General features: G+C 37.7%; 1 protein-coding gene across 1 annotated transcript in view; it reads left to right on the plus strand.

Annotated features, from left to right (window-relative positions):
• The window catches only part of SWIP (strumpellin and WASH-interacting protein), a 70,677-nt gene that overhangs the window by 25,751 nt on the left and 19,588 nt on the right, over positions 1–25,338 (plus strand). The window contains exons 9-14 of the mRNA XM_083117768.1: positions 1,025–1,258; positions 4,882–5,214; positions 15,086–15,205; positions 15,548–15,713; positions 17,711–17,865; positions 23,476–23,655. Coding sequence (XP_082973894.1) covers positions 1,025–1,258; positions 4,882–5,214; positions 15,086–15,205; positions 15,548–15,713; positions 17,711–17,865; positions 23,476–23,655 — 1,188 coding nt within the window. The remainder of the gene's footprint in view (positions 1–1,024; positions 1,259–4,881; positions 5,215–15,085; positions 15,206–15,547; positions 15,714–17,710; positions 17,866–23,475; positions 23,656–25,338) is intronic.

Below are 25,338 nucleotides of genomic sequence, written 5' to 3' on the forward strand. Positions count from 1 at the left end.
AACATCATCACATCGTAATTAAGGGGCCCCAGGTTTGATACCCAGTAGAGGCACTTATTGGTTCAGATTCCACTTTAAACTGTAGGTCTGTCCTGATTAGCCTATCTGTGCATAAAGTGGACTTAAGTAACTCAATAATAATAATAATAATAATAGTGCCTTGATTGGGGCCAAGAAGATTGAATGTATAATGCCGGAAAATGTAAAATACAGTAATGTAAAATTGAGATCCTGTTGATTGAGTGAAATGAAATCAACAGGATAAGATTTCTTGATAAGAACTTGGTGCACATCTTAATTTTGAATTAGTGAATTGTGGATGGGGCAGATTACACTGGGGAACAACATCATCAGAGAAGTAAACATACATTATAAACAAATTCCAGTATGCTCATTTCAAATATGTAATCACTGCCCTCCATAGCAGAGTGGTTAGCAAGAGTCCTACAATGCCAGGCTCCAAGGGTTTAATCCCTACGTCAGCATGGATGTTCTTTGGGAGTGTCCCTTCATCAATTTCATCATATCACCCATCCTCATTGTCACAATTAGCCAAAAGTGGCAGAAAAGTGAAGTAAAAAATCAACAATCAATCAAATATGTAATCCAAATTTTGCCAGCGTATACTCTAGACAAGTAATTCTGAATTTGTATCTAGTGTACGTTCAACAAAATTTCTATTCTAAGTGAGTACGTTGTTTTCTCTATCATTTTAGTTGAATGATATGTAATACTAGCATGTGCATAATATAGTGCTAAAATGGAGAAATTTTATTTTGTATGCCTGAAGTAAATACTTTTTGAAAGACTAACATTATTGCAGTAGAATCTTTGAATATATTAGACTCTACTAGAGACTTTACATTGTTGACATGGAGGTAATAAATATTGTCAAAGTAAGAGAAATGTCTTCACATGCTATTGATGTTTTAGCTTGGAAATTTTGCCTTGAAAACTTTGAAATTTGTTTGAATGTTAACGTCGTCTATCCACCCTGTCATGTTCAATTTTCTTTTCTTTCCAGGGATTGCAGTTTGCATGTGCAATTAGTAAGTTGCTGAAAACAGTAACAAATCTTCATGCATCTCTCTCAAAGCCTATGACAAAAACTGCAGTTCTTTCATTGTGTAAATTGATAGAATTGTTGAAAGGCATTCAACACATGTACCATAGGCATTACATGTCCATAGCAGAATCAATTAATCATGTTGTGCAACACTTATCTTTTCAAGCTTTGAATATAATTGCTGGTGCAAAGGTAAGATGCTTTAATTGCTAATATTTATTATTTTTGTTATTGCCATCATCGTTGCAATATTTTCCTGTGGATATTAGCTCAATTCATGAGACACATGAAGGATTTTTGAGGCTTTGTGAAACTCCATAAATGAGTTAGCAATTTTGCATTAATTGTGAAGGTGATAATTGTTATGAACAATTGTATTGCTATATGATCCCAGAGTATGTTATTGTGCAGTTGTAAATAGCTCTACGTTGTACCAATTTCTTTCATTTATAAAACTTTGACTGGTCTTGATGTTTGCAACTTAGTGTATTAGAAGCTGAAGGAATTACATATATGTTATAGTAGCATTGTTTTAAAAATATTATGCATTTTGAAGCAGTTCCAGAACCTAACTTGACTGAAGTTAAAGATGCTATTAAAAGGCTAAAGAATAACAAAGCACCTGGCATTGATTTAATACCAGCTGAGTTAATTAAATATGGTGGAAATTCGTTAATATGTCAAATTCATAAATTAATTTGTTTAATATGGAATAAAGAAGAAATCCCTCAACAGTGGAAAGAATCCATAATTGTTCCTGTGTTTAAAAAAGGTGATAAAATTAACTGCAATAATTACCGTGGAATTTCTCTACGCTAAACAACATATAAAATATTATCTAACATTCTTTTAACAAGACTAACCCCATATGCTAATGAAATTATAGGTGATTATCAATGTGGATTTACACGTAACAGATCAACCACAGATAAAATTTTTCACATCAGACAGACACTTGAGAAAAAGTGGGAATATAATCAAAATGTCCATCAGCTATTCATTGATTTCAAAAAAGCATATGACTCGGTCAAAAGAGATAAATTATATAATATATTAATTGAGTTTGGAATACCTAAGAAGCTTGTTAGTATGATAAAAGTATGCACCAGTGAAACAGAAAGTAAAATTTGTGTGGGTATTAATGTGTCTGACAAATTTACAATTCATGATGGGTTAAAACAAGGAGATGCATTATCTCCATTGCTCTTTAATTTTGCCTTGGAATATGCTGTTAGGAAGGTAAACGAAACTAAAGAAGGACTAAAATTAAATGGTGTGACTCAGTTGTTAGCATATGCAGATGATGTAGACTTATTAGGGGATGATATAAATACAATTAAGAATAATGCTAAAATATTTTTCCAAACTGCTAAAGAGATAGGTTTGGAAGTTAACAAAGAGAAAACTAAATATATGCTTACAGGCCGAAACCAAGTGTTAGGTAATAATCAAAATCTAATTATTGATAACAACTCGTTTGAACCAGTTTCCAAATTCAAATACTTAGGAGTAATATTAACAAATGAAAATGATATTAAAGAGGAAATAAAAAGTAGGCTTAATTCAGGAAATGCATGTTACTTCTCTCTTCATAAACTTTTGTCTTCTCATTTAATATCTAAGAAACTAAAAGTTAAAATATACAAAACAGTAATATTGCCTGTAGTATTATATGGGTGTGAAACTTGGTCCCTTACATTGAAAGAGGAACACAAATTGAGAGTATTTGAAAATAAGATCCTTAGGAAAATCTTTGTACCTAAAAGGGATGAGGAGACAGGTGAGTGGAGAAGGTTACATAATTTAGAACTACATAATTTGTATTCATGTCCAGATATTATTAGAATAATTAAATCAAGAAGACTTAGGTGGGCAGGCCATGTGACATGAATGGGAGAGGAAAGAGGAGTTCACAGGATTCTTGTTGGGAAACCTGATGGGAAGAGACCTATAGGAAGGCCAAGACGAAGATGGAGGGCCAGCGTTGAGATAGACCTAAAGGAAATCGGTAGAGATGGAAAAGAGTATATAGATCTTGCTCAAGATAGGGACAGATGGAAGTCCTGTGTTGCTGCAGCCATGAACCTTTGGGTTTAAGAAGGCTAGAGAGTTAGTTAGTTAGTTTATGCATTTTGAAGCTCATGACACATGTATGACAATAGTAAATTTGGAAAGTTGGATGTACTTTCTTATATTTTACGTTCCATTTTATACCAGTATTGTGAGTTATTGACATTACTCATTAGCAAGAATTTTTTTTCACTTATAGTTTTTATTATGTACAGTTATTATTATATATTTAACACAATCTTTGAGAGGTGTCTTTCAGAGGTGGAGTACAGAAGTTAATAACTGAAACAGGAAATGTGTCCTATGTTTTAAACAGCATCACAGTTGTGTGAAATTATCCCAGGATACTAATCTTATATTTTATTCTGTAGTGTTGGTATTTATCTGCTTAGAGTAGGTTTGGCCAATTCGTTTTGATTGTGATAGCATTGTTCCTTTTTTGTTGAGTTTTACACCCAATTTATGCTCAGATAGGCTAATCGGGACTGGACCTACAGTTTAAAGTGGGATCTGAACCACTGTGCAATGTACTGTATCTACACCAGATATCGAACCCAAGACCCCTTGGTTGCAAGGTGATGGAATTACCATTACAACAGTGGGAGGCCTCTTTTTTTGTTAGGCTTTGTAGGTTGTGCTTCAGCATTTCATTAACTTTTTTTCTTGCTTCCTGTATGAGTGCACAATAAAATATTGTGAGGCAAAAATAGCTTATGAATATGAGGAACTGAACTGAACTTCCACAGATCAAATATCCAGAACAAATTTCTCTTTAACTAGCAGTTTCTGCAAGTTGAAAGGAAGTTTGCATTTCATGAAACTTCAAACTCTTTCAATAGAAAAAAGATTATGATAGGACAGTTGGTTACAGTCATGTAGAGCTCTACTTGCTAAGTCAAGTGCAATAATCATCCAGCACAAGGTGAAATACAGTCAAGTCCGAAAATATGTTAACATAAATTGTCCATCACTATTTTCATTCACTTTAATTTAACATATGAACTTACAGAGGGTGAATTTGTACTGGCAGTATTAGAGAGTGTGTTCCAATTCTGAAACCTCACACTACACAAAAAAGGAAGTGAATAATTATGATGATGGACACTTTTAGTACACACATTTTTGAACATGGCTTTACCATGTACTGTTTACTTGTAGGAATTTATTGATACAGCCATTTAAATATTCATTATTTTCATCAACATCAGTTCACATTTTTTATCAATATAAAATTAATAGGGATGGGACAGATTAATTGGTACTCTATTTGTATCAGCCGATATAGGCATATCGGTGTATCGGATTATCAGTAAAATTACCGATTATCTTACCGATCAGATATATCTATAAATGTTTTATTATTTAGTGCAAAATTCTGCCATTTTAATGGCTAAACTCCATGCCCTACATTTTAAAAAAGTAAATGTCTAAATATGCAACTTCTTTTGCATTGCAGTCATTTGGAAACAAACATTATGAAGGTCAATGAACATTTCTAAGAGGTTCTTCATGGACCATTTGGAATTTTATATCTGATCGATAGAATATCTGTTATCGGTATTGATAAATTTCATATCAGTACTTTATCGATTTCGGCCAAAATTTCATATTGGCCCATCCCTAAATTTGAATGTCATTGTTCATGTCTGGATTTCTGAAGAAATAAGAAAATGTTAGTATTTTGTAAATTACATAAAACATGTTAGCATGTGACTACATGTGTTTATTATTATTATTATTTTCAGAAAGGCATCGTCCAGGACAAAAGATACAGTGAGAAAAGGCTAGATATTCTTTCCTCTTTATTACTTGCTGAGCGAACCTTACATGGACCAGGGACCAAGGAACGGAGACTAATTACCCATCTTGCCTTATCAACTGCCAATCAAAGAAGAACTTTCAGAGAAGAGGAACTGATAAATCTAGGCAGCATTTTGGACAAGTTAGATGTTATTTGTGACATCCAAGAGAAACTAGCTACCGCGTGTGATTGTTCATTTCTGTATTGGCATCGTGTGATCCTGCCAATTTACTTTGCCAATGTGTATGAAAGCAAATCTGATTCCCACAGAATATCAGTAAGTTTTTTTTGTGTGTGCGTGCGTGCATGCGTGTGTGTGTGCATGTGTTGTGCTGATGTAGTAGTAAAAATTTTAAACTTGTCAATGAAAGTTTCAAATGACTATTAACTTTCATTATCGAAATTGTTAATTTCATTTGCCCCTCCCCTCTTTTTTAAATAGAGAAAGCCTTATTCTGTAACTTTGATGAAAAAGTTTTTAGACATGTTTAAGATTAGCATTTGTCTCAAAATGTAGGTTGGGAGGAAAACTGTTCAAACTGTGTAATCTTCTGAAATGCACGTAAATGCATTGCTTACAAGTTTTTTAAAAAGGTATTCATTCATTGTTCTCTACACAATGGATAGGAAATCAGAAGGAAAAGTAGCAGTAGGTACAGATGATAGCAGTGGCGTGCGGTGACATTTAGACAAGGGTATGCAACATGGGCACACCGAAGGGGGTTATGGGTGCCAAACCCCTCCCCCCCTCCTTTGGCCATCATGGTATTCAAAATTACTTCTTTTCACAATTTTATAATGGGAAATTTCTCATCCTTGTATCATTATCCAAATGCAACGAGGTAAAATATGTGTATGACTTTTTATATTAGCAAATGTATTCTGATAGTAGCTGCGTAGAGTCCAACAATTCAACTTAGATTATTTCCTTCATGCAGTGCGATGAACATTGAACGGGAATGAAATGGTACAATCATTATTCGTACTTTCAAGTAGCATGTGATAATTTGATAAATCTCAGCATCCTCTACTATTTCACAACACTTTCTCAGAGGAAACCAACGAACAAGGCCAACAATAAAGTTTCACTGTTTTTCTACTCAGCCCACAAGCCTGAACAAGTTTTCCAAATCAGGAACAGACTCCTATTTCAGATTGTTTTGCACTCCCACAGTACCAATACCAAGTGTCTGCTATCCCCAAAAACTGCACATTCTTGTGGACGAATGAATCGGAGTTGCCACTCGATGAAATATTTTGTACATGGGAGATAATTAAGCACAGGTGGAAAATATGTCCGCATACATCCCAGAACACTTCAAAAGCTAAAATATTGTAAATTATGTTAGGCACAATATAACATCCAATTGCATCACTTGAAATGTCTGGAGAGAGGGAGGGGAGGGGGGGATGCATTCATATCGTCAGGTCAACAGTCAACACCCATTTTCATCAACCTATTGGCTGAAGTGCAATGGAATTCAAATAAAATGTTGATCCCGAAAGAAGATAAACAGATACTCTCATACTCTGAGAATTGTGTGAAACTTGCAAATTGTTCACATATTTTCCCCCAACATAGTGAGGATGCCAAATTAAGTGTGTTCACGCAAGACGTAATCCTCAGTTAGTCAGTCCATTGTGGTCCTCACCTCCCTATACGAAAAAGAAAAAATAAACTTGCTAGCTAATGTAACTTTAACCTCATGTGGCCATGGTGGCTCAGTCGGTAATGCATCCTGACTACCATGCTAAAGGTCCCAGGTTCGATCCCTGGCCGGTTCAAATCTGGGAACTTTTCTAACGTCGGAAACGACCCCGGCACCCACCCAGCATCGAATGACATGGGTACCTGGGGGAAACCCTGGGGTGGGCGTGATGCTGATCACATCACTCCCACTCACGACCGAAAGTGTGGGGCGTTACCCCCATGCCCCCTGTATGCCTTCATGGTGTGGTGCTAAGCACAGGGCAGCACTTTACTTTACTTTTTACCTCATATAAATATTTTACATGTGATACTTTATGCATATATTAAGTATAATCTTCCACCACGACATATTCTTACCCTCCTCTCTGATTCCTGTATCAGCAATCATCGTTTATAATGTCCTTTTTTGCAACCCAACACAGTGGCCTATCTACACCTGACTTCTAAATGCTAGTAAGCTAAACATTCCAGAAAAAATATATGTTGACTACTGTCAACACTGCAAACGATACCAAAATCTTTGGTACACAGGAATTCGAAAGAAACGCCCTCCCTGACGGTTATGCCACCCGGAATTTTCTATCATCTAGTTTCGCCTGGTAGAGTAGTTCCCGAGAGGAGCAGTTCTTTCCAAACCTATAACTGTAGTGTTTCCAACCATGTATTGGTTGGTTGGTTGTTGATTTGGTGTTTTAAGTCCACAATGCACGGTATGACTAATCGGGACTGGACCTACAGTTTAAAGTGGGATCCGAACCCCTTTGTGCCTCCACCGGAACCCATTTATTACAAGGCGACGACGCTACCATGCGCCATCCAAGCCTGTATTGCTTCGTAGAAGATGAAACCTTCAGGTAAACTTCTTCATTTGTGAGTTACATTTGGTTTACAGACTCACATTACAGGACACTCTTTTCCTGTATTGCATGTTTTCTGGAGTATTAATTTTTCCTTCTGCGGAGAAAATTCTGTTATTATTTTACATCTTATTTTTCGCAGCTTCTCTAAGATTTATCGGCTAATCGCAACAATGAGGATGAATGATGACTCGATGAAATTGATAAAAGGACAGTCATAAAGAAACCATGGGCGGCTAGATCCATATTATTATTATTACTATTATTATTATCTTTCTTTTTTTACTTTACTTTTGGCTAATCGCAACGATGAGGATTAGTGTATGATAAATTCATGAAGGAACACTGATAAACAATCATACCCAGGCCGGGACTCGAACCCGGGAATTTCGGCAGCGAGATCAAAAGCCGACGGCTTACCACTCTCGGGCACAGCAGCAGCCAATTATTATTAGTGATATTGTCTCAAGTAGTGTATTTTCCCACCATATTCTTTCATACAAACATGAAACGGATGAAAATTAAAATGTTAAAATACCCAAATTGTGGGAATACGAAACAGAACCAAGTTAACATATTGGATTGATTTGGTGTTTTAAGTCCACTTTATGCACAATAAGGCTAATCGGGACTGGGCCTACAGTTTAAAGTGGGATCCGAACCACTATGTGCCTCCACCGGGTATCGAACCCAGGACCCCTTGATCACAAGGCATCGACGCTACCACTGCGTCATCGGGGAGGGCCAAGTTAACATATCTTGACCATGGAAAGTGTTAATACAAAATCTAGAAAAGAGCCATTTAACAGTTGCCTGATTTTTGATTTTTTGTATGGGAAGAATTGTCTGAAATGTGTGTGTAGTGGCAGGCAAAAGAGAATACAAAGATCGAATAGAGAGGCAACACTGTCACTGTTCTACACTGACCAGACAACGTGCCTCGTCGGGTGGGTGGGGCACCGTGGGTGCGAGCGAGCTGCTGTTGCTTCTGCAAAAAGATAACTCACAGACAACTGAATGACGCTCCGCTTAAAATCTAGTCAATCGAGAAAGGATTTTATTGAGGAAGTGAATTGAAATATAAACACCAGAATTTGGTCTAAGCCTATAATGGTTACTCGCAATAAGAGCTGATCAATTTTTACATGTGGAATTCCGTAATGAAAGAGGCAACAGGCCGCACTCCCCACCTTTAGCCTGGTAACACTAATAAATCATCTGATTATATGCGTTTGGTTATGCTGATAGTCATGTTTAATATATTATCTTCAAACATAAACAATATCATGTACTCATTCAGAGGCAGAATTCAATTTTACGCTTTATTTTCCTGAAGATATTGTATCAATATAATACAAGACCTACAGTTTAAAGTGGAATCCGAACCACTATGTGCCTCCACCAGGAATCGAACCTGGGACCCCCTTGCTTACAAGGTGACGACGCTACCACTGCGCCATCGGGGAGGCACTTAAAGAGTCAACAATCAAAGCTAATACGCATTTATTGATCAGAAATTACTAGAATGTTAAAGTTGTTTTTGTATCTTTTGTTATTATAAGTCGCTCTTCTGCCACTTTCGACTAATAAGGATGAGTGACGATTAGATTAAATTGATACCATGATACCAATACTGAAGCCGTGGCTCGAACGCGAAAATTTTGTGGCATCGGAAGTGGACCACTTAACGCGCTTGGCCACCAAAGAGAGCCGGCTCTGTGGTCAAGCGCTGTTAGTGGTGGACTAACGATCCAGACACCGAATTTTCCGGGTTCGAGTCCCGCCCGGATCTTTGTCAATTTCTTAATCGTCAGAAATCCCTTCACAATCTAAGACGTAACACTTCATCAAAACTTCATTCTCCTCCCCTCCACCTCAAATTTAATACTCAAACTTCCCAACAAAATTTCCATGCCAATTTTAAACTTCCTGTTGATATTGCTCTCTCCAAATAAGCAATCTAAGACGTAATAGTAATACACAAGACTTGGGATTCCCTGCCCCCCCAAAATAATTATCAATCCCGCTACCTGAAAATCCCACTAACTTCATTAATCGCCCACCATAATTTCCCTATCAATCTAAGCCCCCCCCACTCCAAAATTACTTATTACCTGTAACAATTCCCCTTACAATCTACAAATTACTCTTTGTATAACAGCAATTGCTAATTGATGACGTAATTCAACTTGGGCCCTGTTTACTCAGTCAAATTTCCATCACAGTCTGCACCATGATGCCCCACCCCTGATTTAGAACTGTGACAAGATGACAGGTGTAATGTAACTAACAGTTAAGTGTTAGGAATGGATGGATGTGTGCTGTGCATTTGAATTTCATGTGAATCAAATCTGTTCACTAATGTGAATATTAATATTATAGAATATAATATAATGGTTCAGGTGTGCGAAAAAGTAACCATGAGCACCCCAAGGTATCAATAAGAAAGAATTGGAAAGTTAAGTTGCATACGGAGATGTGTGTAATTAGTTTTGTTCTGGAATGTAGAAAAGGACCGGTTAAACCGTGCTGGGTTTCAATACTGTGTCCACCCGCCGTTGGATTCAAGCACTGCATCTAGTCGACGAGGCAAGGATTCCACGAGCAGATGTCTTCTCCTTAAACTCTTCCAGACATCAAACACGTGAGCCAGTAGAGCTTTCTTTGTTCTCAGCTGTCTAGGTTCCCACTCTCTCACCATCAACGGCGAAAAGTTTTCGATTGAAAGACTTCGCTGGCCAATCTACTCTTGAAATTCCTGGCTGCTGATTAAACCAGGTGGTGGTCGCTTTCGATGTATGGACGCTGCTGTTGTCTTGATCGAAAGTCTCGTGAGGAATCTCATCTTCAGGATGTCTCTCTCGCACGCTGGGAAGCATGTGGTTTTCCAGCACTGCGACGTATTCCTGTGAATTTATTCTCGATCACACTTCCACCAATCCATCCCCACACCGCCACGGATATCCTGCCGCTCCTAGGATGGGTAGAAATGTTCTCGTAGCCGTAGCGAGTGTTCTTGCGCCTACAAACATAAACCTGACAATTTTCGTCAGACGAAAATACTTTCTCGTCGCTCAAAATTACATTCTGCCAAATTTCTTGAGGAGCTGGTAAATATTGTAAAGCAAAACTGATCCGTGCTTCGTGATGGAAATGCGCCATTGCTTCATTTTTTGCCGCTCGACGGTGTCGAACTGTTGCAGCATGGCACTCCAGTTTCAACTCTTGGCAAATCTTCGTTGCAGCCATGAAGGGATTGCCCTTGCTCATCTCAATGATGCCTGCATCTTTTTCCCTGGTTGTCTTCCTCGGCCGGCCTTTGTTGGGTCTTGACTTCATTCCTTGGTCACCTTCTTCCTCGTAACACCGAATCCAACGCCTGACGCATGAATCGTCCACACCTTATCATTGGTGCATGTAGAGTTTCACGCCCATTCCGATGCAGAAAGTTTCATTTTATAGGTTCCGTTGCAAGTGACATGCTCAAGGCATAGATACGAGTAAAACTGCTGCAGGATCTCGAACGAAGCAGCCACCGGGGCTCGAATTAAAACCAATGCGTGGCCGGCCTTTGTTGGGTCTTGACTTCATTCCTTGGTCACCTTCTTCCTCGTAACACCGAATCCAACGCCTGACGCATGAATCGTCCACACCTTATCATTGGTGCATGTAGAGTTTCACGCCCATTCCGATGCAGAAAGTTTCATTTTATAGGTTCCGTTGCAAGTGACATGCTCAAGGCATAGATACGAGTAAAACTGCTGCAGGATCTCGAACGAAGCAGCCACCGGGGCTCGAATTAAAACCAATGCGTGGTGCCAAAGGCAACCGTGACGTTACTGCATGGGAGATTTACATCAAGCAGGGCCTGCGTGGTGTGTGCAAAGAAACTCACGCTTGCTTTAGAAAATAAGAATACTATTGAATCAATGCAATATAATAGAGTATAAACCGTAAAATATACATTATTATTGACTCATGGATTCCCTGAAAAAAATGCATCGTTTTCTCTCACATTTATGCCCGCAATGAATATAAATGTATAATCTATTAAATTAAGCAGGTGCATGCAGATTTAAAAATATTGATAAGATGATTCAATTGAATTGAATTGAATTGTTGTTTTTTAAGTTCACTTTGTGCACAGAAAGGCTAATTGGGACTGGACCTACAGTTTATAGTGGGTTCCGAACCACTATGTGCCTCTACCGGGTATCTAACCTGGGAACCCTTGATTAAAAGGTGACGACTCTACCACTGCGCCATCGGGGAGCCCCTAGTCCTCTCACGGAGATAATTCGTTCAGAGCAATAGAAATGCCCTATATCAAAACAATTGGGGAATATTATTTTCAATGTGGATAGTCTTCGGAAAACAGTTTACCTAAATAGTGGGGACGTGGGGTGAGAGATAGAGACAGAGTTGGAAGAGAGAGAGGGAAAACACACAATTTTCTGTTCATTGAGAACCTTTGGGATTGCTTTTTCCTAGCGCACCAAAAACACAATACGTATAACCCAAATACAACCCAAACACAACCCAAACCTTCAATGGCAAAATTGTGAGTCAATCACTCAGCTGGAATAAAAAGTTCGGATTTAAATCTAGGAGGCCAGAAGATAGTTATTGCGCTACCACGTGCTAATAAAAAAAAAATCACTTTGCCCGCGAGAATTGTCATGCCTGAGTGACTTGTAGTTTACGTTAGTTGTGAGAGTTGCTTCAATTCCATTGCCTGCTAAGAATAATGATAGCGCTGAAAGCATAAAATACGGGAATGTGCATGTTTGGCGAGCTATGAGAAAAGCAGATCCTTGTGTTTTCTTTTCGAATTTTACTCATTTTATGTCAACTTTTACATATAGCCAATGGCGATAGAGGATGAATGATGCTTCAGGGAAATTGATGAAGATTGAAGAAACAACGAAAAAGAAAAACTCATAATTATCAGAGGCTAGGACACAAGAACCCTGGCTACGCAGCATTTTATGATATTTAAGTATATCACGGATTGCTGCTAAATCCTTTCCTAGATATTTGAAATGAATGAACCCCCGCCCCCGCTACAAGAAAAAGAAAGACTATAGGATGTGAAACATTCACAATGTAATTGCATTGCTTTACATTGCTCTTGGCTGTATTCCAAATGTAGTAAGAGATCAGCAATGAGTTGGATTTTTTTTTCAAGGTATAAGTGTATTTGAGCGCAAGAGCTACATATTTGATCATTTATAAAGAGTTAACTTCGTCGTTACACTAGCACCAGTCACGAATGCATGAATTTCTATTTCGGTTATTTTACATCACTCTTCTTCCTCTTGAGTTAATCGCGATAATACGGATGAATTATCAATTTATAAAATTGTGACGGGACAAACTCAGTGATACATTCATTCCTAACCAAAGTTCGAATCTGGAACATATGACCTCGCTTCGCTAAAAAGGCTGGCAGAAATGTATCGGAAAAGTATAGGAGCACTAAGAACCGGTTTCACCCAGCACAGACGATGAAATCATTTACAGCGACTCGCTGTGGCAGTGTTGCTCGCCACACCCTCCCCCTCGCTCGCAGGTAGCCTTCTCAGCACCCCACCTGCTGATGGAAGAGTACGGTCAAAAGCTGCACCTACTTTTCGTTTCAAGCATATTCCATCTGGAAGGTTTCTGGCACCTCTTCGCTCCCCTCCCTTCCCACCATGGTTAATGAATGAGACCCTTGCACTTTCAAAACCCTTATCGCAAGAAAAAGCCGGCATCAATTATACACCGCCATACAATAAGATCTACACGGGAAACATTTCCTAACATATTTTCTTGATTCGGACTAAGGGCAAATTGAAAATAGTCAAAGGAATTATACACAGGAGAATTAAATTACTGAAAATATGGAAAAGTGCGACACCGAATCTGTAATGAGTGCGAAGGGAAAAGAAAAGGAAAAAAAGTATAAAGAGTATTTGAATAACCAGATTAAGAGAGATAGTTATCACGGCTCGAACAATGCAAATGAAAAAAAAACGGGAAAAGAACTAATACGAATTGAAATATACGACAATCGGAAGTAGGCTGAAGGAAGCAAATTTTAATAAACGTGGAAAGAAAACATAATCAAAGGAGCGCTGGTTCGATTCGCGACGGAAGCTCATATTTGTTGTTCGAATCCCACTCCACACTGTATGTCCAGATGCATTTACACTTGAAACAAACTTCGTGGAACTTTTTCTAGAACAGATGTCGCCAAGCATTTAAAAGCAAAAAGAATAACTCTGAAGAAAAAGTGCCGAAAGCGTTATTGCAAAACCAAAAAAAAAAAAATGTGTAGGTGGTTATGGGGGTCAGGATCTTCTCTTTGGACTTACCTATGGTGGCAGGACCAACGAGAAAAAGATCTCGAAAAGAATAACTGCAGCAATGGAGTTCGGGGGTCCCCATTAGTGAGTGATGTAAAAACCAATCACAACTTCCACGTCATTTTACTTTTGCCTTTCAAGGGTTGTTCCGAGCACACGTAAATTTTTAAGAATTTATTTTATTTCAATTTATGCACAGATACATTAATGGAAACTGAACTTATGATCTAGAGTGGTGGGCCACCAGTGGGAATTGTATCTAGGACCGCTTGATTACAAGGCGACTTTAGGCTATCGGAAGGGGATTTTTTCTGAAATAGATAACAGAATTAGTCATAATGCTATATTTTCGTCTGCAGGACTCTCTCATGGGAGGTGTCAAGTATCCGAGCGATAATGAAATCCGTGATACCTTCTTTCTTCACATTTTTGTTTGGAAGTAGTAAAAGAATAATAAAAACCTCAAGCATAAATGTTAATAACACTTGTTATTATTACCAGAGACATTCTCAAAATAAACTTGTTGTCCTTTGAAATCAAATCAAGAGGAAAGCAAGATCTCCACCCGGTCGCGTGAATCTGTGGCTAGATTCAAGAGTTGGAAACACTATGCTTCTCGCGAGCTGCTCTTCCTGGCGAAACTATATGATATAAAATTCAGGGTTGCATAACCGTAAGGGGGGGCGTTTCCTTAGATTTCGAGTGTACCCTTGATACTTAGAACAGGGAAATAAGTGAGTGAGCATGGGCAGACCCAAACATGTGGTCGGGGCTGATCTGAGCCAATTTCTAGGGTAGCAAACAGCTTGCAGAAATCAGCAGAAAAGTGGATCGGATGGGTTACAATCTGGATCATTTGGGACAGCCTTCAGGAAGGCCAGGCTAGGCTACAGGAGACAGGCAGCATCGTGTTCATGCAGAAATCAGAATTTCTTGCAGTGGAAGTGCTTTCGGTGCGATAATTGTTAAATTTTCATGTTTGGGGAAGGTGAAAAACATGTGTAATTTTTTCTTTCTGTGTTATGGGTATGCTTTGTGTACTCCGCATGCTGCTGGATGATAGAAATATGCAAGTTGAAATTACTAAAATAGTGGCACTATTAAACATTCTTATAGTTTTCATTTTCAGAAAAACTGAATATCATGACAAGATGGAGTATTTATGTGTAATAAAATAATGCTTGTCTAATATTACATGTTGAGAGTTAATTTACTTCATCTTTGTTTCAGTATATATTCGGTGCTCTTCGAGATTGTGTTGTGGCAATAGATTCAACAAAGCATAATTCATCACCTGAAGTTTTGAAGGATATATTTGAAAAAGAAGTACATGGATATTTCAAAGAACAGGTTTGAACTTCTGTCATGCATGTTTACTGATATTCATTAGGTTCTGATACTCAAGCAATGAGCAATGAATGTTTTCTTGTTAAGTCAGATATTATTTTGTATCTTGGATTGTGTGTTGTTTTCATTACATACACTAATATTTTCACTAAAAGGGAAAGGTACATTTTTGTATCATGTAAAATCAAGTTCAAATTTTGAACATTGTTTTCTTTAAATATAGTTGTTTGAAAATTCTTCATAAATACAGGTGGTCGCATGAGCACATCTTTCCATGCAAAATGGTAAAGTTGAATTCAGTTCTTCGCTATGCACAGATAAGATATATTACCATATTTATTTCAGGTTTTAGTTCCTCTTTGTCATGAAATCGAAACTGATTTGAGACTTCATGTACATTCCCATCTTCAGCTAGATGACAGAAATCCTTTCAAAGTAGGAATTCAAGACTTCTCGCCCTTGTTGGATTTGAAACCTATAAGGTTCTTTGACAGATACATAAATATAAAAGGTAACTAATGCATACAATAATTACAGTTTTTGATGTTCATATTATTTCTTATATTACATACATAAAAGAACACACTTTTGACAGTACGATAATATCACAAATTACTTATATTCAAAGTTTAATTCACACTTCAAATATATTTTATAGTGAATAAAGTTTATTTTAAATTGTTTGCAAATGTAAATATGTCACAATTTACAATATTTTTTTCAAATTCTATATGGAAAATTGGTATTTTTTTCTAAAGTTTGAATAGTCAAAATTAAGCAAGCATTCTTTGATCACTTGAACTCTGAGTTATGAGCTTTTCATGTACTGTTTGACACCCTGTACTTATCAGCTGGTGATGGAAAGCTAGCTATACTTCCATTCTCCATCCTTTCAGTAACAGCAGAGAATAGGGCTTTGTGAAATTTTGATACAGTGATACTCAGCCAACATATCAGTTCCTCTTCTGAAATTGCTTCAATTTCTCTCCTGATATTTTCTTTCAATTCTTCTAATGTATGGCTTCAAATTTAAAAGCGTGGTAGCTCGCCATGCAGACATCATGCAATTGTCTGTTTCTTGTGCAAGGTGCTGGAGGGATTTTTGAAAAGTGTGTTCCAATCGTGCTTCAACGTCATCTAGTTTCTCCCCAATAAGCACATGCCATTTCCCCTTCGCTTCTGATCAAGAACAGACAATGTTTCCCTAAATTTGCTCATAAGTTCTCGAACATTGTCTCTGTGTGGAACAGGAACATCTGAGAATTCTGCTACCAAATGCCTTCTGACTTCCCTACAAGAATTCGTAATGATGTAAAAGTCATACATAAAAATGTGTTGTTTTACATTGTACGTGGCATTATTAGACAGCAGAAAAGCACCAGTAATATGTAAACTAAAACAAAACAATCTAAAACACTCATTAACTCCTTAACACTTCACAAACATGTGAAACTGGACACCAGCTATCTGGATAATGAAGCCATTATGCATCCAGTGCCAAGGTCAGTGGACAGCTGTGGGTCTGAATGGTGGCAGATGCCCTCCCACCACCTGGCATGTTAGCCGCCACTTCACAGAAGACTCAACAGTGAAAAGCACTGTATTTAAAAATGTATACAATTGAATTTTTACTTCATATGCAATGGGAGTAAGAACACAGATGTTAGTCAAGTTGGTTGGTTGATTGATTGATTGAGTTGGTGTTTTAAGTCCACTTTATGTTAGTCAAGTCTTCAGACTGTTAACCTATATGGTTATTGAGACACTTCCTCAAAGTGCACACTTGAGACTACATTGTTGCAAACTTGTCTGTGGCCACCTGGAAGCACAGTCTTTTAGTGCAAGTCCTGTATTTTGTCCTTACTTGTGCTGAGTGTCCAAGTACATCCTTGGCTTTTATTATTGAGAGTGTAGAGATTGCATTGAAAGTTAATGGAGTTGTTACAACCCAGAAGTGTCTGTGAATGTGTGTATTGTGTTTAGTTATTTTACAGTGGAACCCCACGTCTAGTTTCTGCATTTTATATTTCCCCACATTATACATGCAATTTTTGTGTTCCAATGCAACAAGGTATTAGTATTACTTTCCATATTTTTTTACCACATTTCAAGTTCCTTGTCCAAAAGTCCTGGAGTAACATGTAAATGAAGTTCCACTGTGATCGATTTAACTTCTAGAAAAACTCATTGTTGGTATGGGGTTGACTTGCCCACTTAATTTAGAAATATATTATTATGATTACATGACAAGGACATGGAGCTCTCAATAGAACTTGATAATTGTAAATGGAAATCTTAAACTACAGTTGAAAATGAGAATATACATCGTGGCTTGTAGAGGATTAGGGACTAATAAAAAAGAGAATGGCCATTGTGAAAATCATTATTGATGTCTCAAAATTAACAAGTATTGCATTACTTTTTAAAACTGTTTGTTTCAGAAACTTGTTTTGTTATATTTTCTTGCTTATTTTTTTTATTCATTTTGACCATTTGTGTTCTCTTCAGGTTATGTTGAACATTACTTGGACCAGACATTCTACAATCTAACAACAGTTGCTTTGCATGACTGGAAGACATATGGTGAAATGAGAAGCTTGGCCAAGCAGAAATATAGACTGAAGACTGTGGATGATCACTTACCAAGCCAAACACTTGAACAGGTATGATAGTGGATATACGAGGTATGTTAAAAAAAAGACCGAACTTTTTAATAGCGCGCAAACTGTTGTAGATGGCATGATCTGGCTATCATGCACACCTAGCAGCATATCTTGGTAAGAGATTACCTTTTACTGGGTTCCGATCTATGCGTTAGTTGTCGAGTAGCAGCCGATTGAATGAGGTCATGCACAAGCGGCTCGTCGGATTAGTGACAAAGCAACAATGAAGGAGTTGCAGCAACAACGCGCGTGTGTGAAATTTTGTGTAATACTTTGGAAAACTTTTACGGAAACGTTCATAATGCTTAACCAAGCATACAGGGATGACTGCATGAGCCAAAGGCAGTGCTATGATTGGTTTAAGCACTTTAAGGAGGGCAGGTGTTCGATTGCCAAAGATCCAAGGGCTGGACGACCAACATGTTGAGATTGTTCATGCTGTGATTCGTGAAAATCGTCATTTAACTGTCCGTGAGGTTGCTGAAGAAGTTGGTATAACTGTAGGATCCTTGACATGCATTACATCTGTGCAAATTCGTGCTACATTTGTTCACAGATGACCAGAAGCAGAATCGAGTTCAAGTCTGTCAGGAACTGCTTGCAAATGCAAATGTGGATGAAAACTTTCTCAAGAACATCGTAACAGGAAATGAGACATGGGTTTATGGATACAATGTGTAAAAGAAGAGGCAGTCTTTGAAATGGGTCGGGAAAGGGTCTCCTCGACCAAAGAAAACTCGGATGAGTCTGTCAAAAATCAAGGTGATGATGGTTGTGTTTTTTGATTGTAAACACGTTGTACATCATGAATTTGTACCACCTTGTCAGACGGTAAACAAGGAAGTCTTCCAGAGAATTCTAACATGATTGAGAGATTCTGTGCGTAGGAAGAGGCCTGAACTGTGGGGGAATCAGTCGTCTATGTTGCATCATGACAATTCTCCACCTCACACATCTCTCCTGTTCACAAGTTATCTGGTAAAAAATCACATCGAGGAAATTCAGGAAAATGCGACGAGCATACTGCGTGCCATTGAAGAAAATGTGTTCCAGCAGGTGTTCCAAAATTGGAAGAAATGATGGTGTATTGATGCTGGGGGGGAGTACTTTAGGGGATTATTGTTGAAAGTGTGTGTCATGAGAGCAAGAACAGCAAGAGTTCAGTCTTTTTTTGAACACACCTCTTATGTGTATGTACATTTGTTCTTAGAAATAGGCATAGGTGTGTGCACACCCTCTTGATTGGGAGGGCAATAGCTTTGATGAATGTTTAGTGGGGAAAGAAACTACATCCCATCTCACTGTTTTCATGTGTGGGTGGGTCCATATCCCCTGAAATTCCCAGTCCTGTGTATTTTGAGGTGTAATTATATACATGTTTTACCTCTGATATGGAAACTGAACTTATATTTACTCCAAGTAAAGGAAAACATAATCTAAACAAAATTCATGGTTCTTAACTAAACTTTTCACTGCACATATTCTTTTGAATTGAATACACGTGTACTGAAAAATATTGGATAGCATATGAAACACTTGGTCTAACATTAGTATGAACTTCTGCAGTTTTGTCCTACAATGTTAGTCTTCGTTCAGTAGGTGCAATAGTTTTAAACACCTTTACTTTGTCACTGATATATTTATTTACATAAAATATAATGTCTCCCCATCATTTCTTGAAACTTTCATCAGTTTGATAATGCTTTTTTTTTATAAAGAATATAATAGTATTTATTAACAGTGATTAGATCTCTCTACACAATCTAAGTGAAAATATTAGAGGGAGAAAACGAGAAAATATGAGAGCGATTATCACATCATGCTACGATGGCAGGGGTCCAGAGTAAAATCCCAGCCTGGACATGGATGTTTGTGAGTGTCCATTCATTCATCAATTTCATCATATCATCCCTCATCCCCATCTTCGCAAATTAGCCAAAAGTGGCACAAAAATCAAAGCAAAGTAAAGCAAACCAATCAATCAATCATACACAGTCCCTCTAGATATCCGGTGGTTTCCAGTACAAATGTACATCTATACCTTCATTACTTCTCAGATCTATTGAAGATAAATGGAGGTACAAGTTATTTGGGAAGTTTCATTTTAATCAGTGAAATTCTATGAAACCCTGTAGATGCATATAATGTATTTGCATATCTTTCACTTAACCATAAACAAGTAGCATAAATAATGATTGTAAATTTCCATTAACATAAGAATTGCAGTCAATTATATACTGTTTCCAATATTTTTATTTTGTATTTGGAGGTAACTGTCAGACAGTTTAGATTCATTTTTTTGCATTTGCTTTGTTGTACAATGTCCTGCACCATGGCCATACAGTCTAAGGCATCATGCTTTGGGCTCTGGCTATGAAACTTTCACAGGTTCGAGTTTCCTAGGGAGAGCATAACAACTTTTCTCCTGAGATTTCAGCCCGTGTATGGGACTGGTGGCCACCCACCATCATGAGGAAATTTGGGAGCTATGCTACAAATGAGTAGCGTAACTCAGTCATGGAAACTTACAACAACAACTGAGGGTCACCCCGTAACTGTTTGGATGATCTCCCGCCTCAGCAAGTGGGAGTGAGGCCGGCAGTTGGCATGCAGGCACTGGCCCTCACGGGTTGTTGTGCCACGGGTTATATTTGTTGTGTAACAATTATACACAAATTCCATCCAAGAGGGTCATAGAATCAACTTCACAACCACCAAGATCATCAATAAGTCATCTAATTACTGGGAAAGAATCATCAAAGAAGCAATAGCCATCCATGGGGAAAAGGAAAACCTGAACAGGAACACGGGACTAGAACTGGACCCAGCCTGATTAGCGGACGTCGTAGAGATGGCACCTGATTTGCACTCCACCTGCACCATACCCCTCCCACATAAAACATATATAACCGTACCCTAACCTTTCTCTCCACTTCAATCCCTAAAGATGAGAGTGATGTTAGCTCTCGAAAGCTCGGAAGCCTATCCAGAAATCACCTGGCTGATATCCCGAGAGAACTTCTTTATCATTATACACAAATTTGTTCTAACAACCAATTAATCTAAAATGGCACTTATGATTCAAAACTAAGTTTCATTTATTGCAGATTGCTCTAAACCTCTGAACCTACAGCCAGGAAGGAATAACCTGGCAGTAACGTCACTCCCTGCTAAGTCAGCGTTGCCAACTGCTATGAAAGGAATCATGGCATGAGTAAGAGTAGGAGCAGTAAAGATCGCAGTGCAAACTACCAATCTTCAATTTAAAAATAATAATGATAATAAATAAATAAGTAAATAATAATAGTAACATTAAAATTAATTAATTAAACAATTGCTGAAAGAACATGTTATATATTATTGCGTAAGGCAAGTCAAAACAGGAAAGTGCAAAAATGTTGTACATTTAATCAGCAATGAGAAGCACGTCATCATCCTCCTGTTCTTCACTTGTGCAAGATAGACTGTCATCACTGTCTGAATCTGAATCATTCACCGACATACACAGTTAAGTTTTCGATTCTTTCTTCCAAAAGTCCATCCTTCTCCCAGTAAAATTCCTCCCATTTCTGTGCGTGTTGTACAGCTTTCTTCCAGTCCTCACTTGTCACCTGTCAGAAACTCTCTTCTATAAGTTCCTGAACACTATTTTTTGTGAAGGTAATGTTATTTCTGGCGACATAATTTTTCACGTTAGCCCAAATGAGTTCAATGGGATTGATATCTGCATGGTATGGTGGAATTCTCAACACTTTATGTCCGTTGCTTGCTGCAATTTCATCCATGGCATACCTCTTATAAGCAACCTTGTTTATTGTAATTATTTCATATAATTCGGCTTTCAACAAACCTTCTGCATGCGGAATATTGTGAGATGACAGCTACGACTTCATTCCATCCTTCCTGCTGTTTGATGTTGGGATTTTTTCCACTAACTTGTTGTGGTACGGAGCATTGTCACACACAATAACAGAGTTTGGGGGCAGATTGGGAAGAAGCTGTTCTTCGAACCACAACATAAAATTGTTAGTGTTCATCTCCCCATGATAGTCCCCAGAAGTTGTTTTTGAAAGGAACACTAACTTCACCCCATCCACAAATCCACTTTCACCACCGCCATGCACAATAATAAACCTGGGACCCTTTCCTGTGGCATTTTTAACTCCCCCCCCCGAATCTTTGGAATCCAGCCAAACTTTGGGGACAGTGTGGTGTGTGTTCACGAAACTTTCATCTATGTAAATGAAAGACCGGTGGGGTTGCTCTCTCTGCGCAGTTCTTTAACTTCACGCAAAAATGATCGCCGCAAAGCAACGATGCTGTTTCGTTCAAGGAGTAGCTTCCTGCTGCCTACGCTGTGCTTTTTAAATCTGAACCCTAATTTTCTTATGATCATATGCAACGACCAACGCGAACCCTTAAAATTAATATTTTCTTGCAGTTCCTTCATCAGTTTATCTACAGTAACAACAATGCCTTTCGTGTATAAATCATGGATTGTTCGGTGCACGACTGCTTCATCAAAATAATCCAGATTTGTTACATGTTGCTGGCCATTCGGTTGTTTTTTGCCTGGCGTTGAAAAAGGTTTCCAGCTCGCACTCGCAACACTTTTGTCTTTCTCCTTCAAAATTCTCCACACAGATCTTTCACTGACACCTGTTGCCACAGACGTTCTGTGAACAGCCGTTGTTTTGTTTTCATTGCAATCAAAGTTCATATACACATTGAAGACTATTTCTCTTGCATCACTGTGCAAGGGCTTACCTTTCTTTACACCACTAATCATTGTACAACAATGAAAAAACCAGCAAGGAACCCTCACTAACAAAGAAACAAAATAGCCTGCAATCACTCACTCATAGCTGCGGTTTGTTTCGCAAGACTAATGTAACAGTGTGGGGGTTTGCACACCTGCATCACCCAATGATTTCGATTGGTTTGCATGTCACCTTGTCGTCCGCTCTAGCGAGTGAGCCTTCGTTTCTGGAAGGAGAGGTGAAGGTGGGAGATGACGTCACTGCCAAGTTATTCCATCTGCACTGTAGAAATACTTATATATATATATATATATATATATATATATATATATTTGTGTACATATTCTGCTAATTTTAACAGTTTTAATATAAATAACAACTAATTGTTCAGTGTGGAAAAATAATAATTATTGTAGGGACGAGGCAGATTAATCGGTACTCTGTTGATATCAACCAATACAGGCACATAATGTATTGGTTGATCAGTAAATATTCATGATAACTTTATCAATTTTATATGTCTCTACAAAACCTGTAATTTAGTGTTAAATTTTGCCGTTTTTGTTGAAATGGCAAAGAAAATAAAACATGGAAAGTAGTTTAGGACAAAAAGAGAATCCACTAAGTTCTTTCTATTCTCTTTACTACTCACAATGAATAAAAGCAATTTAAAAACATTCATTTATAACATTGGCAAGAGGCTTGCAGAATGTTTTGAGTTTTATTTTCTGTGTGTTTATGCTGTTCATGTTTTCTTTTAGTATTAAAAGTTAGAATATGTCTGTACCAGCATGTAACATGAGACATTATGCACTTTGATGATATTTAATATATTTTAATTTTTTCACAGGGTTTGGATGTACTGGAAATAATGAGGAATATTCACATATTTGTATCAAAGTACCTGTACAACTTGAACAACCAAATATTTGTGGAACAGTCAAGCAACAATAAACATCTAAATACAATCAACATCAAGCATGTGGGAAATTCAATTAGAACTCATGGTACAGGCATCATGAATACAACTGTAAGTATAATATCCATTACAGTTATTAGTATTTAGTTGTGATAGCTTAGTATAATTATTCACAATATATTTATAATATTGTATGATATAATCAGTAGAGAAGTATCAATAAAGACAGCGTTAATTTTGTAATTATAATTCATTATAATTATGTAAAAATAATTATGATTTTATAATGTTGAAATTACACAACTCAGTTGTTCCATATCTGGTAAGAGAATAAAGCATATAGGATAGTAGATTCTTCACTGTCTGAAGAATCGTGGGTACATCCATATTGTACTCTATGCTTCAAAGGTTCAAACCCAAATAATGTGAGGGCCTCCCTGATGGCATAGTGGTAACGTCATTGTCTTGTAATCAAGGGATCCCCAGTTCAATACCCCGTGGAAGCAAATAGTGGATCGGATACCACTTTAAACGGTAGCTCCAGTCCCGATTAGCCTATATGTGCATAAAGTGGACTTGAAACAACAAATCAACCCACCAACCAAATAATGTGAGCTCTAGGGCATCCTGTAATGCCAGGACAGGATATGCCATTTATGGCATCTGAAAGACAGTTTCAAATCAGTTTTTGCAGGACTAAAGAATCTTACTGGAGGACTTTATCGCCTCCTTTTCCAGCAGTCTTCCCTTGTTTGCCTGAAATTCAGAATGAGTTGACCAGTGAAATTGGCATTCAGTGCAGTGTATTTAATATTTTTCTTTTGTTTTCATCATTAATTTACGAATCTCATAGACCAGAATTCTGTTTCATGTGATGTTTGTTACACAGTTATTTGCCATCCTTTATCAGTTGCAATTTTGCTTTGAAACTGTGCATCGCAGTGATAGAAATTTTAAAAACTTTGAAGTGATCTACATTTTTGCTTTAGCTTCTTCAGAAAATTTCTCAGATTTCCATGTGAAAATTCATATAAGCTTGTCAGCCATCACAGTGAACCAGTTTGCCTGCAGTGTGTCATTTGCTCAGTTGAGCTATGGAGCTGGCCTGAAAGTATTTGAGGAAGAGCTGCAGGCTTTGTTTATGTTTCGTATATGTGATTCATTCTCATAGTTGTCTAGGGTCTCCCCGGTGGCATTGTGGTAACGTCATTGCCTTGTAATCAAGGGGTCCCAGGTTCAATACCCAGTAGAAGCACAGCGGTTCGGATCCCACTTTAAACTGTAGCTCCAGTCCTGATTAACCTTTCTGTGCATAAAGTGTATTTAAAGAAACAATTCACTCAATCAGTCACAGCTGTATACTTATCTTACTGTGCAAGTGCACAAGAAGAGAATAGCAGAGCAGGAATGAAATTGTGCTTCAGCTCTCTCAAGTTTGAAGTAACTAACAACTGTGATAGAGATTGACAGGGGAGGAAATACCCCTTGACATGTTTATGTAAGGTATATATCAAATGAAGGTTTATGCATCATAAACCTCATTTGCCATGTTTGCACCTTTCTGATCTATTGATTGATTTGGTTTATTTTACTTCGCTTTTCTGCACTTTTGACTAATTGCAAAGATGAGGATGATATGTTGAAATTGATGAAGGTACACTCACAAGAACACCCATGCCCAGGCTTGGATTTGAACCCAGGACCCCTGGCATTATAGCATACTGTGATAAACATTTCTGATCTAATTTGGTAATATTTTACTTCATGGAGAAACTTCCTGAATAAAGTGAATGC

Source organism: Lepisma saccharinum, chromosome 2 (genome assembly GCF_977018435.1).
Source record: "Lepisma saccharinum chromosome 2, izLepSacc3.1, whole genome shotgun sequence".
Classification (NCBI taxonomy): Eukaryota; Metazoa; Arthropoda; class Insecta; order Zygentoma; family Lepismatidae; genus Lepisma; species Lepisma saccharinum.